General features: G+C 40.3%; 1 protein-coding gene across 2 annotated transcripts in view; it reads left to right on the top strand.

The window, feature by feature from the left end:
- Positions 1-18,663, top strand: part of GRAMD4 (GRAM domain containing 4) — an 86,672-nt gene that overhangs the window by 48,740 nt on the left and 19,269 nt on the right. For both annotated transcript variants that reach the window (XM_026095376.2, XM_064506115.1), the window contains exons 4-7: positions 5,069-5,189; positions 14,109-14,170; positions 16,531-16,663; positions 17,153-17,178. In XM_026095376.2, coding sequence (XP_025951161.1) covers positions 5,069-5,189; positions 14,109-14,170; positions 16,531-16,663; positions 17,153-17,178 — 342 coding nt within the window. The remainder of the gene's footprint in view (positions 1-5,068; positions 5,190-14,108; positions 14,171-16,530; positions 16,664-17,152; positions 17,179-18,663) is intronic.

Genomic DNA, 18,663 nt, shown 5'->3' on the forward strand with positions numbered 1-18,663 from the left:
CAAAAAGGTCCATATCCATTTTGGAAGTGACTGCCTGACCATGCAAGACAAAGGAAAGGTAAGAGAATAGAACCGGGAGTTTGGGGGAGTTAAGGAGGGAGGTTTTTAGGTGCCTGCTAGCCTGCCTTAGAACGATAGTCCTTCTAACCACATAACCACCTTCTTCCCATGTAAAGTGCAAAAGTCCAGGCATGAAAGAGGATGTGGACTTGGGAGGTGACTTAAAGGAGAAAGGAGAGCTCAGAAAGAAAGTGGAGCTGCTAGAGTGATGGTTTACGCAAGCCCTTTTCTGTTGCAAGCATCTGGCATGCAAAGAAGTAAAATCTCTCACAGTGTCTGGGATCATAAGTTACTGTTTTATTTCATGTCTTTTGGATAGATCTGTGGCAATTTTTTGGCAGTCTCTGAGGCTTGCAGGTTATTGCTGGAAAAGACATAAGCCTTGGGGAGGGGAGGCACGGCTTTGAAGAATAGGTAATGGTACACAATTAATCTATATCCAATTATAGCTAGGAATTGCAAACTTGCCTGTCTCCAGAAGAGAATATCAGTTACAAGATAACTGTAAACAGCAAAAAAAAACCAAGTCAGGGATTTTTTGAGGATCTTTCCTCTATTGCTTCCTGGTGGTCAAAGTCCTTTGTCCGTGTGCTTGCTTCAGGACAAATGGTGGAGCTGCTCGTGCCGTTTACAGCACTGCCGCTTACTACTGGTGTTTAGAATAAACAATAAAAGTTCTTCAACATCTGTGATGACAAAAATATGTGTATTTACAGATGTCTGACGTTCTGTCAATAATGTCATATAATTGGTCTGCTTGGGCCAAACTTAAAATACTCCCTTTTTGCAGGAGTCTGGCAAGGGTAGAATCTGCTTGTTGCTGGAGAAAGCTTCCAACATCTGGCTCCGTCAGGGCTGCTGACAAGATCCAGTTTGACAGTTTGTGGTTGGCATTTAATGTGTTTAATACCAATTAGGCAGCATGCTTGAACTGTAGTCATGTTTAGAGGGTTATAGGGAGATTTGCCATAATTAACATAGACGTAGAAGAGTTATTTCTGTCTCGTTAAGTAGTGGTGTTTCCCCATGAAAGTAGGAGAGGATGTACATACGCTTTTTGGTATTGTTAGTTTTTAACTTGGTCTCCTTATATTTAACACTAAACTGATCTGGTAACTGCAAACAGCAGTCTACAGTCTGTACTCTAGCTGTGCTCCGAAAGTCTTTTTTGTTATTTTGTCCCACTAGGGCATTTTGCAGCATACCTGTAGACCTACAAAGAAAAGCTGTTATGTAAATTAGCTAGTAGGAGACTCTGTAATCCACCTCCAGTCCCTATATTAAGAGAAACATCCGTTTTACTGCACATGCAGCATTGAATTGGGAATCCAACTTACTGTCATGCCTTCCCAGTCTAATGTAGCATCCTTCTTTTCTAAGTATTACTCCGATGCTGTTCAGGCTCACTTGAACCAGTATTTTATTGTTTAACAATTTTTTTTAGTGAAATATTTCTTAAAATAATAAGCTTGCGTATTTTGAGAAGAAAAATGAATTTTTTCACTGGCACTAGTTGCTGATGACATACGATTACTGCATTGCAACAAAACTCTAGATATCTTGCCTTTTGACAATAAAATGATAATGGCTAAGCTTTTTGAAACATTAAATTTTAAAATCTAGAAAAGCGGTTCTTAGACTGTGGGTACAACAGTTGTTACAGCTAGTGGGGGGTAAAGTGACATAGATATACTGAAGTAGCTTTTTTTTTTTTTTTTTTCCTCCTTACTTCTGTGATACGTTGCTAAGTGCTGATCTTCCCTATGGGGTGAACTATGCTAGGGTTTACTGTGTGACAGTATGCAGGATAATGTAGTTTTAAAGTCATTATTGTCTTGTCTGGGGCACTTTTAAAGCTTGTTTTTAAAAGTCCCATAGCATCCAGATGTTGTCCTGCTTTTCTATGCAAGAGTATTTTGTTTAGGGAGTTTCTAAAGCACCTTTTTGGGGTCACACTAAATTTAGCAGATAAAGCCTGTATTGTATTAATTAACTGGATATGCAGATCCAGTGAAGTCAGGCTTTGAGCCTCTCAATATTTTATTGTTTCTTGCCCATCAGGAGACAGGGAGCTGTGATAGACGTGCCTAGGAGGGAAACTGGAGAAGGAGATTAATCCTGGACCTGAGGTTTGGCCTCTTATGCCTACCTTTGCCAGGGGGAGACTGACTGTCTAGGATCAAATCCCAGGAGTGCTCCATTGTCATCATCAAGAAGGATATATGCCTGTAAAGCTCAATAGATAGATGCTGCACTAAGACCTCTATGGTGAAATGTTCTTACGGGCCTTTCTTGAGGTTTCATGATCTCTGCTGTTTGCAGCCAAGTTTGGACATTTTGCACGGCGACTCCTCGGGTCTAGAGAAATGTCCTTTTCATAAATTCAGCACAGTTGAGCCAACTTATAGATTATTTCAGAGGACAGAGCAAGGAAGAACATTTCCCTTTATCTATGGTTTCTGTTGCTTAGCAAACTTTGCATGTCTACCTGACTAAACATGAAGGTTTTACAGTGCCAGACCCACACTGCTGTCAAAGTAGTGACAAGCACTGCTCTAAAAAGAGTGGGAGGTGCCAGAGCAGTTGTACAGGAGTAGATTTAAATTGCAAAATCATGTACTTGAAAGTTAGGGAATGCCACATAATGTGAAGCTCTTGACAGTCTTTACTGACGTGATCAGATGCTGGGGGTTTTTTGTTTTGTTTAAGCAGGAATTTTACCTCATTCGTTGTGTGCACTAATTTTGCACAAAGAAATTCTGCATCCCTGGCACTTCACCTTCTTTGAAGGTTCCATTTCTGGGGTTTTGTTTTGTTTTTAATAGAATGTGGTGTACTGCAATCAGAACAACTGGAATTAAGGAAGCCTGGCAGATCTGAGTAGACTTTCAAGGGCACCAAGGTTAATTTAGACTACTTTTGGTTTCCTTATGTACACACAATGCATAGTCACTTCCTCTTTGGAGGAAAAAAAAAAAAAAAGCTAATGAAGAATTTTTTCCCCTTTAATGGTCTTGAGAAGATAACATTCCTATCCAGCTTTGGAACTTTTTGGGATGTCTTCATGATGTTTCGCAAGCTCCAGTGTATTTGAACAGTGCAACAGATGTTTCCCCTCAGCTGTCTGCATGCTCTTGTTGTGGAACAAAATGAGCCCTTGCAAGTAGGGTAGACTAATAATGAGCACAGTTTTTGTGTTGACATGAAAATTCCTGGTGGAGATGTAATTAGGAGCAGCTCTATGTACAGATGAGCCATTAGTCTGTATCATCCTGTTTATTTGCAGGAGAGACGCAATACCTGCTGCAGTAGTGCAAGTTTCCTTTCCTACCATACCATAACATACCATAGCCTTGGAAATAAATTTCAGTTTTAGGTGCTAGTGAATAACTTGGATTCTGTGATCCAGCTCTTCTTTCTGGAAGCATTAACAAAGCATCAGTGGTGAGATAATAACACTTACTCCTTGGTTTGGTGGAGTTCAGCATGTAGCCTCGCAATAGCAGGCAACATGTTGTACTGTTCTCTTGATTCAGGTGTTTATTTTCCTGTTTGCTGATTCTGTGTTTTAAATCTCGTAGTATTCAAAGAATACAGGTAATCTACCACAACCTAATTTACACAGTGAATAAAATGGCCTGAGATACTACACAGGAACGTCCTGCAGAGAGGGAAGAGAGAGTGCACTAGTTATTTTAAGTATTTGCACTACTGCTTCTGACTTTCTGAAGATGCATACTGGTTGAAGTGAGAAAGATTCAAATATCAAAATTATTTGGTTATCAAAGATTTACAGGAAAATATGTGAACAGAAACAGAAGAGCTTGCTAGAGGACAGAACATCATATGGGAGTGTTACCAACCATAGAACGTGGACCACTGTATCTGTGGAGGTAGTGGAATTAGCAAGTGTTTTCTGTTCTGGTTTGCTGTAAGCTTGAAATGCTCCTGCTGTTCTACTACTTGTTACTGAGACTGAGCTTAAAAAAAAAACCTGCCCCACAGAACACAAAGTAAAATAACTTTAAATAACAAAAAAAAAAAAAAAAAAAAAAAAAAAAAAGAGAGAGAGAGATCTTCTTTTGGTTATGTCTCTTGTGTCTCTGTCTAAGAGAAGTGATCAGTGGCAGTGAACCCTCTGTAGCTCTGGACTAAAGGAGGTTGTGAAAAAGGACATTGTGAAAAAGGACACTGCTAATGACAAAAAAAGTAAGGTTAGTTAGCCACAAATAAATATATGCATTGTTGATACCAATTTCTCATTAACAAAAGTCATGAGAGGGGTGTGTATGTGTCCATGTGTGTAGCCATATACAAATATATCACTTCTATGAAATAATTATCTTTTATGTGTTTATGTATATGCATACATAAACACACACAGATAATTATTTCTTAGAAGTCAGCAGGGCAGACTAACCTTGGAAAAGGGTAGAAATCTGAGCTTAATTCCTTGTCTCATGACTTCTTAAAGCTCTATAGTGCTCAGGTCTAGGACTTCATACTGGACTTGTCTGATTTATATAAAAGTACAGGGCTGGAAATTAATGGATATATGGTTATATAGGTATATGTGTGGTTTTTTTCTACCCATATAGTTGAGGGGGAAAAAACAGATTTTTTTTACTTGTTATGACTACTGGATTTAATGATAGAGGCAGCCTTTACTGCTGATTATTTCTTTGGGGGATGAAAGGTATATCAAGTTGTATTTAGATAAAGGTAGCTTGTACCAAGGCTTTATTTTCGTGCATTGCAGCTGTAAAAGGAAACCTTAAAGTTGTTTTTCTCCTTGTTTTAATAATTTTAAATAAATATTTTGTACATGGTACACCTGTGTGCTTTTCATAATGTCTTTTTCCAGCCTTTGATTATTTGTTTTTTTCTGATCAGGATATTTGGCATAGCACAGACTAAAAAAACACCTAATCTGTCTTAATTAGGCTTTAATTTTCTTACAGAAATGCTTCAGGGTAACTAAATCCTTTTCTTTTCCCTTAATTAACAGAGGAGGAGCTCAGGAAGCTGAGAGAAGAAACAAATGCTGAAACATTGAGGCAAGAGCTAGAAAAAGAACGGCAGAGGAGATTAGAACTAGAACAAAAAGTCAATGAAGTACTTAAAACAAGGTAAGAGAAATATCTTTGCTGTATAGCAGAAAGCTTCTTGATATCTCTGGCTGTCTCTGATGAGTTATGGCAAAAACATTCATTTCCAGTCTGGACTCTCTCAAAAGAAAAAGGTTAGTAGCTCATAGAGTGAAAAGCTCTCTGTGCTTTCCTATAAAAGTGCATCTTACATCTACATCCAAGTTCCTTGACCTTCCCTACTGTTCTGACTACAGAGGTATCCTGAGAATTGTCTAGTTGGTACGTTCTTCACCTTACCTTCTCTGATGATCTCCCCCTGGGAGCTCATCTACCTGGAGCTATCAGCATCTGCTGGCTATGGCTGAATGCCAAAGCCTTTGCCATGCCTTGCCTCTTCAAAAACTGCCTCAGCACCAGGCTGCTCAGCCCTTGCTGTTGTCCTGTCCTGTACTAGTAGCAAGGACATCCCAGCATCACACCACAATCCTAAATCTGTAAAAGTAACTGAAATTTCCTTGCCACTGCCATGACAAGTAGCTATATACCTCGCCATATGCCTAAGTCTTTTCAGCTTTGAGGACACCCACTCTGATGGGTGAGCATCAAATTTGATGTCTCTCCTTAGTCTGCCTAGCAGCTATGGACATCACATCTTAAGACCATAGAAGGTGCTTGTTGGTGTAGTCCAGCTGCATATGCCAGCATGATCTTCCTCAGCGCTAACTAAGATAACCTGGCTGAGCAGTAGGAGCTGTGATTCAACTACTGTCACTGCTAAATAGGTTGAGTTGGTAATCATGTGTGCAGTAAGCACTGCCCCTTACTTAGATGGGACAAGCAGGAACAAATAGGCAACATTTTTTGCTTGGATGCAAGACTTTCAGCACTATGCAAACTCTTTCCCACTCTGTCTGTCTGTAGCAGTGGGAACAGAAGCTATTTATGGCGAGCAGATGAGCCTAGCCGCTTGCTCTGCTCTGTTTACCTCCTACTCTCACAGTGCCTGCAAACATTGCATTAGGGATATCAGAAGATACATCCCTGCCTTTTCACTTGGATATCTGTTTATAGAACTGCTGTCTATGTATTTGTTTAATCCCATCTGGAACGTGCTGATGCTATCAACAACTGGAAGCTATGAAGGCAACAAATTACCAAAGTCCACTGTTGATGCTCCTTAAGAGACCTCCATCCCGTTCGTTACTTCAGTTGCCCTTCTCTGCCTATTGTGCCTTAAGATGAAGAGAAAGTTTCACGCAGTATTCAAAGTGTGGGTCCACCTAGGTTTTATGTAGCAGATATGGATTAGGCCTGCCCTCTTATCCTCAGTACCGAGCTGTGTTAGATTTTCTGGCTGATGCTTTGTACTGATTGTTCTCCAAAATCATTGTTTCTGTGCTGACTCTCAGACTGATCTGGGTGCAGTCCTAGCCTAAGCTGCCAAGTTGCATGCTTAGAAGGGGTCTTTGCATGGCCATGCAGAGAAGTCTTGTTCCCAAATCACCCCTGTGATCATGTGCCACAAAGGTGATGTGGAAGGCTCTGATTTGTGGTGTTTTTTGTTTTTTCTTTTTCTTGACAGTTTACAGTTGCTTTTAGGGCTGGTTCATGGCTGGGAGGTGGAAATGCAGTGTCCAGTCTCCCCTGTATCCTCCATACTGGTTGGCCTGCCTGTATGCATATGTTAACTTCCATTTTGTCTGTAGGCTGATGTTGTCTGATTGAGTGGGCTACTGGGGGCAGTGGAAGAGGGACAAACTCAGATTTGCCCCCATGCTGAGAATATGCTGTTGCTCCATAATAGCCATTCCTCATCTGGGCTTCTGATTTTGCCTCCCCTTTGTTGTCTGATTAATGCTACTGTAGCAGAGCACCCACTGCCTGCAGGAATGTTTCTAAAGCACTCATGAAATAGTCTACCTGCTCTGTAATATCTGGTCTACCTATTTTAGGGTCCCTTAGAAATATACATAACTCTGACAGTGTGGGAGCAGCTTTTGGAGGAAAAGATCTCTTTTGCAGAGGGATCACTGCCAATCACTCTTAAGTAGTTAGCCTTTCTGCTCTTACAGGCACCTTGCTCTCTCCCCAGGCTTTCCTCCTCCTCCTGGGTTTGGTATCAGTGATTTTGTCTCCTTGAACCAGTGTGTCTTCAGATCCCTGAAACGTAGCAGTCCTTGTTTTGCTGTGCTGATGGAGAAGTTCCTATTGAAGGAGCTTGCACCACTTAAAGTAATGCTTCCAATGAGAGTGAGGGTTGGGGTCCCTGGCCCTCAAAGACTTCCCTTGTGGGGAGGAAGCTGTCTCATGGGATTCTGTCCAGGTCAGTTGCCTGTGTACCTAAGCTGACTTAAAAAGATGAGTTTTATCCTTCTTTGGAGTTTAGAGCCAAAACTCATTGGCACAAGCTTGTTTAGGCGATGCTATCTGCTTTTCATGAGTTATCAACAGAAATCTTCAGAGTACTTTGAAGCAGGCCAGGAAGTCTCTTTTCTGTTAAGTGTTTGAGTCCAGTGACTTTTAGACAGCCACGGTGTTGAGGTCATGGTTTTTGGAAGCTCTCTATGGGGTACTCTATTTTGGCAAGGTCTTGTATGAGTGAGGAGAGTAAAGGTGTCTTGTCTAGTATGAAACAATGAGTCTTGTTTTCTGTTGTTGCTTGAGATAACTGGTACTTCAGGATGCCTTCTTGTCTCTGACTTGCTGCCTTGAGGAAGTTGAGATGTAAATTCCACATGCTTGTATTTGAGCACAGTAAAGGTTGTATCCTCTGATCTGTGCTACATCCCTTCATAAACAACTTGGGTCTAGGCCTTTAGGCTTTCTCCTAAGAAAGAGAAAGCCTGGGTTCCAGGTTATGTGCTGGCAGGAGAGAGCGATCACATCACTATTGAGAGTCCGGGGAACGGATGGGGAATGATCTTCCTCTGGAAGCAAGTCCCATCCTCCTGCCCTATTTGGGCTGTTCTTTACAGGGAGCAATGAGGATGGCCCAGGGTCTCATCTGGCCCACTGCTACTTGTGAGTAGGTGTGTTTTACAAAGAAAAGAGTTTGAAGTTCTTTGTTTATCAATCTTTAGTCTTCTAGCTCTTCTTTGAATCTTTTCATTTCCAAGTGTCAACAGCTGAGTCTGGCAAGATTGTGGACAACCACAATCAGAGCATGCCTCTAGAAGGCATGTCATTGCTAAATTAAGGTAGCATGACCTGTCTACCTCAGTGCTTTATTCCCATTTGGATATCCTAAGGATTACTTTAGCCCTGTAAGCTTGAGTGCTGCACTAAATTATTCCCTTTATCCAAGTCTTTCTGCTTAGTCCTGTTTATATTCCAGCCTTTTTGGAAAAGGCAAGTATAGGTAAGGCCACAACAAAAGACTTTGAACCGTTTCCCAGTTTATACTCAAAAGAAGCCTAAGGTTTTTTACTTAGCTTATGCTCCATTGTCTGAAATTCTTTTTCACTGCTTTTTAACTGGTTGTACTTTGCTATAGATGTTTTAATGCTGCTGTTAGCACTGCAGGCAAAGTGTTAGCTGGCACGATCCTGTATGTAATAGGCCAAAATTATGCCTGATGGATACTTAATTTTATTAAGCAAACTTAAACTAGGAAAATCATTGTCTTGGCTTAATGTTGATAAAATCAAATTTGCCCTGCTGTTCAGCTAATTTTTCATATTATCTTTAAGTAGCTATGCATATAAACATGCTTGTACATTTCCTTGCTTACAGATGTAAACTACTAATGAAAAACAAATTATGTTGTGGTGTAAGAAGGGAGACATTATTTCTGTTTCAACAGTTGCAGTGTTCAGATGCAGTTGTGAAGTAGATCAGTATGCATGCTGTACAAACGTGCTGCAAGCTGTTCAGCAAAGAGAAAACAAAGTGCTAGCTATCAGTGTGGATTTTTTTGTTTTGTTTTTAAGTGAAGAACATGGCCTTATTTCATTGAATTTTTTGCAGGGAGGAGGGAAGAGTGGAAGAAGAGGCTGTTCTGTTTGTGGGGCTCATTCCTGATGTCTGCCTGTATGTCTGAGTATTCAAAAAACTAGTGGCTTCAGCTAAAGATTTCCCATTAGGGGCACTTTGGGACACCTTGGCATTTGGCGCATCAGCTGAAGCTTATGGCATTTTGCTAGTGGAACAATGCATAAATGATTTGGAATAATCTGTGTGAGCAATACTTGTTTAGTGTAAATTGTGGGCTGTTGCTGCCTTATTTTACGAATTGTTAGCTAGCTCCACCACACAATAAGAAAAAAAAAGTAATTGTTGCTACAACACCTACTAACAAGCTGTGGCTTATACAAATCTTTTTAGCAGTATGATTCTAAGCTATTTTTAAGAAGAGGAAATAGATGATGTTTCTGCATAAGCCACTATTCCTTCTTTAGCCTCTGTCTTTATTGACTCTTCCTGGCCTCTGGTTGTGTGGCGTGGTCTTCCACACAAGCAACACTTTGGATGTGGCTGACTGCGTCCACTGAGAAATTCCTTAACTGGCCTCTGGTTTTGCTGTGGTGGCTGGAAATGTTCCCTCCTGGAAGGATCCCTGTCAGCCTGGGACTTGCTGCGCAGGTAATAAGAAGCTGGGACCCAGGTCAAAGACTGTCGCCTGGCTCCCATGCCGTGCTGGCATTGCTGCCATACCCGACTGCTGACATACCCAGCTGGCTGAACTTTATGCCTCTCTCTTTATTTTTAACTTAGTAGCTTTGGTGACAGGCTGCTCGTAAAGTAGCTGCTGTCAAGAGTTTCTTTGTAAAAATTTTTTTGTCTGTTAACATGTAGATCTAGTACAACGTTAGTTTGATGACATTTCTTCTGAGCCCTTTTGTTTCCGAAGCTACAAGTTGTATAAGATGGGGGAGTGTCTGGGCAAGGAGGTCAAAGGCTGCTGGGGCTGTTGGTGTATTCTAATGAGGGGGCATTGAAAACATGAAAATGTTTAACTCAGTTTTGTGACAGCTCCTGAAGCTGTGTGTACCCAAATGATTTGTCTTTTTAAATCAGGCTGTGAAAGTAACTCCTTTATGCTTATTTTCACATTTCCAAGGTTGGAAGGTGCTTCCCCTGGAAGTGCATACGTGCTCATGTTTCTGTGAGCAGTAACAAGTAACGTAAGAGCTATGCCTGGCTTCCCCAAAAGCTGTCAAAAATGATAGGTTACTTGTGAACTCTGTACTCTGAGTAAGTCTGTAGAAAATAACTTTTAACATGGCTAAGAAGAGCCTAAGAGCTGTGGAAATTGTTTGCAGTGATTCAGGTCTTTGACCTGAATTCTTGGAGAGATTGTTCTGATTCTTGTACCATTCTGCGCTCTCAGTGGTGTGCAAGGCTAAAGATGCACAACACCAAGATAGCGAAGACAAGATACATAGCTCGCAGTTCAGTGTCAAGACTTTCTTAACTTTTGTGTCATACTTGCAGCTATTATAAAAATAACACTATTCTGGATATTTCTGTTGGTCAGCATTTAATGGAAGCTTTCTCAGCGTGTGCTTGTCATTTTTGAATGTTATATGTCTACTGCTCATGAGTAGCTCTAACGTTCATGCTTCTCTGACTTCTGCCTGTGTGTGTGTATACAGGTACATGTATGTATATAAATATATATAATGCCAATAATGTTATTTGTATTTATATACATACACATACATATACACAAATATACTGTATACACATATACGTATAAACACTGGCATTGTTCAACGTGCTCTCATTGTGCTAAGACATGAGGGGTCACACCTGAATGGCTTCAGTGCCAGAACAGAGAGAGGATCCAACCACAAACACTGTTAGGGCCTAGAGGCTGAGTCTTCCTTTGAAATGCTGTAACAGACTTTGAGAAGCAGCATACTCATGAGGGTCTTCTCTGTTGGCTGTAATTGCCTCTTACCTGTTTTCATCAGCATGTGCGTTTGCGTGAGTGCAACCTGTAGATACTATAAACATGCCTTAGTCTAAGCATGATGATACATTAGCCTTATCTACTGCATCCTCCTTCTGCGTGGAAAGTGTTCGCAGCAGGATTAATGCAGCTTGTTTTCTTTAGTGTAGGTGGCTGTTAGAAAGCTTAAATGGAAGCATACCCTTTTTGTGTTGTTGTGGAGGTAGGTTTTTTTTTTTCCCCCTCAGTCTTCTAGCTGATCTCTGGCATGAAGAATAGCTCAGTAACTGGAGAAAAAGTGATTCCTACCCTCTGTCAGTGGTCTTGCTGTCCTGGCTGGTTCAACATGACCTGCTTTTAGGATTAGGCTTCCTAGTGGGTATGCAAGCCTGAAAACATGACCTGCTTTTAGGATTAGGCTTCCTAGTGGGTGTGCAAGCCTGAACAATGAATTCTGAGCTTCCTGGGCCAAATCTGGCTGAAGTGGTTAATTATAAGCTGATTCACAGGTGCAGTAATGAGCTGTCATTAACCTGATGATTCAGAAAGGTCAGGCTCTTCACTGGGAAAGAGTAACAGGCAGATGGTAAGAAAGACATTGCCAAAAGGGGAGGGGGGGGGGGGGAAGGCCAACTGTCATATGCTACTGATGCATTTCAATCAGGCTGGTATTCAGAGCTGTTTCTAGATGAGACTCTTGAATTTTTCCAAGAAACATGGAGTAACAATGTGCTGCTTCTGAAAATATGTTGGCGTTGCAAAGGAAGACCCACCGTCAAGGCCCTGGCAGTGGTTGGTGGCTGGATCCTGTCTCCGTCCCGGCACTGGGGCTCTCCAGGTGTGACCCCTCATGTCTTAGCACAGCAAGAGTGGGCTGAATAATTGGCTTCTGCCTGTGCGAACCTGTTTGTGAACGATTTTGTACGCTCTACCAAAATCTGCCTTCAGTTTCAGTGAACGTGGAGGCAGTGACGGTTCATGAATAAAAAGCGTATCTGGTATAATCATTTGATGGGGTGATACAGAAACTCAGCCACTGCTATGTAATTGTGCAAATTTGATGATATTTGTAGCTCTGCTTCTTTAGAGAAAGAGAGCTAGGCCTGGAGGAGACAGAAGGACATGGGGGAAGAGTGAGAAGAGGAGGAGTTCTTTTGAGTGAAGAGCTCAAGGTTTGTCTAGGAACTGAGGAAAAATGGCACAGAAAGCAAAGTTAAAGTTTGGCTAAACAAACAAAGAAAAAAGGGGTGGAATTTCAGGTGGCTTTTGGAAGGAATTGTTACAAATACACAAGTGGAAAAAGTGGAAAAGTCTTGAAGAGGAGTGAAAACAACCAGTTTTGGAAGCAAAACCTGTGGAAGTCAGCTGCTCCACACTGGTAGAGGTCCAGTTATAGTTTAGAGGTTAGTAAGTTATTTCTAAATGTTCCTTTTAGAAATGAATGAGAATGTGGAAAGTTCGTGAAATATGGCAAGTGCTTAGCAGGGAAGCGAGGTAATTAGATCTCTTGTTTTCCAGCCTAGAACTGTATATTCAAGGACCAAGAATGCGGCAGAATCTATGAACTTTGTTTTACTTAATAGTCCAGCTAAATGAGTTTTGTGTAATGTAGGTCTGCGAAGTAGCCATCACTTTGTATCATTCGTTCTGTTGTTAATTTGTTCAGATGTTGAACTGAGACTGTATTCTGGCTGTCTTCAGCAGATGGCTACCTGGCCTTTCCAGGCTTCCCCTCCTCAGTGCTCTACTCCCTCGTATGTGGTCTTTGCCCATTTGTAGGGCTGTGTTTTAGATCAGTTTGGAGGCTGCTGTGAGTGTATTTCTGCGTGGGTTTAGATCTGTTCCATATACAGACAATGCGGCAATTCTTTCCTTCGTGTGCTTTCTAGACGAGCAGCAACAGAGAAGGGATTTGTATCTATCTATACTGCCATCACCTGTCTGGTATGATGGCATCCCTCTTCTTGCTCTCCCTTTGACCTATATACCTCTTGGTTCCCTTCAGGAGGAGTGAAAGGTGAAGGGAACATTTGAAAGCACCTCTGTCTGATAAATGACTGGTAATGAAATTGTACATGACTGACACATTTTTGCTTCAAGCATTTTTGCTTCCTTTCATTCATATAACTCCATGTCAAGTGGAGCTTGTTGCAGCTGGTGTTATGTTGTCAAAGCTGCTTTTCCATTAGAAGTTTTTTCTGTAGCATGGATGGCTACAGACTTTTGGACTGAAGCCTGAAGTGTACTCAGAATACTTTGGCTATTGGAGGCTATGGATAGCTCAAATATAATTGCCATCCGGCCATGTGCAGGACTTTTTTTTAAGTATATGTTTTCCAAAATCCATTCACTTTTAGTGGATGATAATACTGTTCTTGACTTGGGGTGAAAGATGAGACCAGTGGTGCCTGTTCCTTGCCATATATTTGTAAAATGCATTGTCTCCGTTTTTCAGGCTCTTATTTAAATTTTGAAAAAAAACTTAAAGATCTTTTCATCTTGGGTTGATATCTATGCATTTCAAGACCTTACAACTTAAAATTTTAAATAATTCTTGACACTTGCTCTTCCGCTTGTGAAGATTTGACTGGTCATTGACTTTAGTAACAATGGTAGCGTTCAAGGTTCATGTATTAAATTGGTTTTGCTCTAGAACTGTGGCTATCAACTTGCAATCTGGAATCCCTCCGCATTTATTCCTGTGGGAAAAGTCAGGGCTCTGAAGAGCCCTCCTGGTGGGCACTGCAGTGACTACACAATACAAAGAGATGAATAATGCAACAAGTTGGATATTAAAACATTCAGTAGTTGAAAGATGAAAATGAGTTTTTGGTGACTGGAAATGACTAGAACTTTCCTCTCAGTATATGGCATTTCCCTGGTCTCTAAGTACAACGAATATTTTGATTCTTGCCATAAAGCACAAGTCTGATTTTCTCTTGTCATGCTAGCGTTAGCTCAGCCATGAAAGCCATCAAAGTTCTTTCCTTCCTGGGCTCCCTTTACGCAATGGGCATAAAGATCTTAATCAGTAGCATTTCACCTTGTTTCCATTTTCTTTCTAGAGCAGAAGAGGTGCCTGCCACTCAGCAACCTGCAAAGCCACAGTCACAGGCCAATGGAACAGGTAACCTTGGTCAAATCTGTATGAGCAATTTGATCCAGAGAACAGATCTTTTTTTCATTCCTTTCTTTCAAAACTCTTCTAGAAGATAAAACAAATGTTGCTGAAAAACTTGCTAGGTCCTTAAGGAGGTTTCTGAAAAAGCTAATAATAAAAGATTATTTGAGCAGTTTCTCTGTATATGATTGTGCATTTACTTTTTGTAGATGACAGCACACTTGAAGAAGGAGTTTATATTGCTCTGTAAGACCTTTAGAAATGAAATGAAAGCTGTAACGTAACTTTAATTCTTGTATGCATGGCTGATCCTTGACCACTCAGAAAACAGCTTTGATGTGTAAGAAAGATGTTCTGTCTTGTTCCCAGCTGCAAAAGCTCTTTGGTGTCATTAATCATAATACTTCCTTTTTCTAAAAGAAAAGATAAATTATTTTAGAAGGAATAAACTTAAATGCGTTGCTAGTTTTTTTGCACATCTACCCTGACCCCTCATTTCTCAAACTGCTGCTTATATGGATTGAATAATATAGTGACATTTGAAAGAACTAAGGGAGCAGGCAGATTCTCAATCTTTCAGTACACTTAGGCATTTTCCCTACACCTCTTGATTGAGCGTACCAGCCAGGCTTTTAAAAACTGAAGATTAATTGAAATTTAAGAGTTGTTCCTCCTGTGCTGCCGTAACGTCAGTAGTTTCTGTTATGTGAACTACCCCTTGCTCTTTTTTTTTTCTGTCTTGCTCTGTGCTCAAAATTTTATTCTTTGTACTACCTGAAGTATTATCATATGGGAAATTTTGACTTCCTGTCTTTTATTTTCAAATGTAAGCTTTGTCTTAGCTGTAAACTGTCACTAAATTCATTGTTTTTCTAGATATCATTGCTATTCTTTAATCTATAGCATTATTCTATTTTCTGAGGACTGGTTGCTTTTTCTTATATGCTTAAAAAGGGTAGTTTGGGCAGTTGTCACTGGCAGATCAGTCTTTCATAGCCCTGCTTAAACATGTCTTAATTTTACTGAGTTCTGGACTAAGCTGGGTCCTGGAATAGTCGTGACCAGTCTCTTCTTTGTTGCATTGTTTTGTTGACCTAACTTTCCCTGTTCCTACTTGCCAAGGAATAGTCTGTGTATTGCTTCTAAGAAGTGATTTTCTGAGTTGGAGATAAAGCAAGAGGAAATTGCTTAGCTTTCATCTGCACTGCCTGAAACTTAAGGGCTTCACTCTGCTACATTTTCCATTGAAATTTATCTTGAAGTAGCTGTAAAGTACTCATACAGAAAACATGTATTACTTTGCCATATAAGACTTTGCAGGCAGTATAATGAATATATATTCCATATATGGAAGGTAGCATAGACAGCATAATTTCTCTTGCCCAACTTTAAAAAAACAAAACACACATGCAAACGCTTTCTTGCCCGCACTGGAAGCTAATACTTTACTGCATATAACCAGTTGGCAGACAGTTGTAAAAACGTCTCTTGCAGAATCTTGCTGAAGTTGCCACCTCCCATTCCTGTCAGTTTAGTCTGGCTGTAAGGTGTTCTCCTGTTTTCTCTGCAGGAGTGTTTTGGTATACATTTTCCTTTCTCCAAATGAGTCTTTAGCACAAAAAAAGTGCTGAGATTTAGGTCAGTCTTACGTTTACAGGAATCTCTTAACTAGAAAATGTTTTTACCATGCTGCTAGAAATTTTCATTTGTTAAAATATGTTTAAGTAATTTCTGTGATAAGATGCTTCCATATATTGTACTTACAGCAAAGCTTCTCCTGGAAGCAGAAGTCACCTTGACTCTTCTTTCACAAGCTTTATTTGTTTTCCTTCTACAAGAGACTGAAAAATTCCTCTAACTTCTGTTATGAAACAGGAATTCAGATTTTTTTTTCCGACTTTCTGAATTAAGTGTTGGGATTCCCAAGACTTTAAGACTGACAAGCAGTCAGAGATGTTTGGGTATCTGAGGTGGTCTCTGGGCAATAGTTGAGAGATCAAGTTGCCAAAGAGACAAACTGTGAAGTTTGGACTCTTTACCTGGCAGAGAATCACTGCTGTGTGAATGGGCAGATTTGAATGGGCAGGAAACTTGCCTGATTTCCAGTGAAAGAAAATTTCTCCATATCTTTATTGAACTGTCCTGGTAAGTACATATATTATCTTTGACAGTATAGACATTGATGTTTCCATGAAATGGTAGGAAGACTAAATTCCATAGTGGATTCCCATGAAAAGTGTTGGTGAAGGACAAGGAATTCTTTATGAAGAATGCTACACTACAAAAAACATCGTATGGGAACAGATGCAGGTTTTGTATGAAGATGTCTTCTGATATTGTCTTAATATATAATTTTTTTTTAATAGATAAGCGCAGTCACACAGTGTGTTCAAGACTCCAGAAGTGGTTTTATGACAAATTTGGGGAGTATGTTGAGGACTTCAGATTTCAGCCAGAGGAAAATACAGTGGAAACAGAAGAACCACTTAGTGCTAGAAGGTAAAGCTCTGAAGCAATTGTAGGCAATTGTTGGCTTCTTTACAAGGCTATTTACAACCTTTGCATAGCTTGAGCAAGTGTTTACATAAAAAATAATAAAACTGAAGTTTCAGGACCATTTCTGAACTGGTTTGTGAATGCCTTGACTGAGACATGAAATTTGAAATTTCTCTGCTGTATAGGGTAGAATAAGAGTCATATTATTTAGTGGGTTCTGTCACGTACCCGTTGAAAAATGAGGACAAAGTCTTAGACTGGAGAGCTTTAATTTTTCAATTTTTGCTCTGATGCAGGTAGGTTATGGCAGTTACTAGACACATTTCGTAATGGGTAAGAATGATGCTTCATGCACAGAAGTTTAATTTACAATTGTAAGCAGTATTTCAGAGACCAAATGTGCACAGTTGCATTTTAATACAACACAGTACTTATCTATTTAACAAGTTGCTTTCATCCATGTTTTTTTTTTTTTTTTTTTTTTTCCTCCAGGTTGACTGAAAATATGAGAAGATTAAGTAAGTAGTTAGCAGTATTTTATTTTCTGGAAATAAAAATAGTTCTTAGTAACCCTGTTGGGAGGATTGTTGCATGTAAAAACATAGTGTTTTGAAATATTTTTGCCAGTTCATAAGCAGAAGTGATTCTGAAATCCTGAATTAGTTTTTGGAATGCAAAATAACTTACAGGCAGGAGCAATGGTAGAAGCTTGCTTTTAATCTTGAATTACAAAGGGTATCTCTGTACTAAACATGTAATGTTAATTGAAATGTGTAAACATGTAATGAGTGAGAACAGGGTAACCCCTTAACTACTGAAACTGAGCTTCTGTGAGATACTTCTCTAGTGGCAAAAGTAACAGTTATGTGCTTGTGCCTGAGCTGCTCGTAGCTCCCTTGCTAGCATATTAACGTAAACTGCCAAAGAAGGAGGACTTGGACTATGGAGAACCTGAATGTGTCCTGCATTTCTTTCTCTCAGACAGCTGATAACCCCTTCTGGAAGGGAGGATGCAAGATAGCAGGTTAAACAAAGTAGTTAAACCCTCCAGCAGCTTTATGCAGCAAAGAATTGCTAGCCTGAAAAAAAATGCCTGGCTTGTGCCTTAAATATTTAATTTATTACAGAGGGGAGGTAAAGGGGAAATAGAGGTCTTTAACGTCTGTGTAAGGCCAGTTTTGTTCTCTTTAATCCAATACTGATATTCATTCTAGTTTCCTCTAGGAGAATACCTGTGACCTGTTCTCCTTGATGGACGTGTGTTGTCTTTAGAATGGCTTTAAAAAAAGTACTAAGCTTAAGCTATGAGTGATTTTTAGCTTCCCTAAGTGAGCCACAAAGGTTAGATTCCTATTGTTTGAGGGTGCCTAACCCACGGCCCTCAAGCCCCTTTTGCCTCCAGTGGTTTCCAGGTGTTGACCTTCCCTGCAGGTTCTTCTTAGGCGGTGGAGTAGAGCAGAGAGGAGGAGCTGCTGGAAGCAATGCCGTAGTCAGTGATCTCCTCCACTGCCTTGAACGTTCCCTTCCACTGACTTTATCTGCTGCTTCATTTGTGCTGCTGACACTCAAGGAAATCTAGTCCTAGTTGTTTAATTACTTCTTATCGGGAATGTATCAAGGATAGCTGACTCTCAGGCCAAACACACTAGGACAGCATGCTGTCAGCTGTTGGAGGAAAGTCTTCCAAAGTTCTGAACTGTAGTGAACTAGGGTGTTACTTTTTGGCCTCTATGTAAGAGGAGTCTTCAGCCTTCTTGGCTGAGGAGGCAAAAAATCAGTGTTTTCCAGCAAAGAAGGCAAAGGTCTCCTTGCAGCAGCCTTTTCCTGTTTCTTGTGTTCTCTAAATTGTTTGCATAACTGGTAAAAGAGCACATAGGAATAGGAAGGGTAAAGGATAAGCCTTGTTCAGAGAGCTGAAAAAGAGAAATCTTGCTGTCGCTGGCTGTGTGCATGTCGGAGGTGACACATCTCCCTACATAGATTTGTCTCCTGCACAGTGATAG

Source organism: Dromaius novaehollandiae, chromosome 1 (genome assembly GCF_036370855.1).
Source record: "Dromaius novaehollandiae isolate bDroNov1 chromosome 1, bDroNov1.hap1, whole genome shotgun sequence".
Lineage (NCBI taxonomy): Eukaryota > Metazoa > Chordata > Aves > Casuariiformes > Dromaiidae > Dromaius > Dromaius novaehollandiae.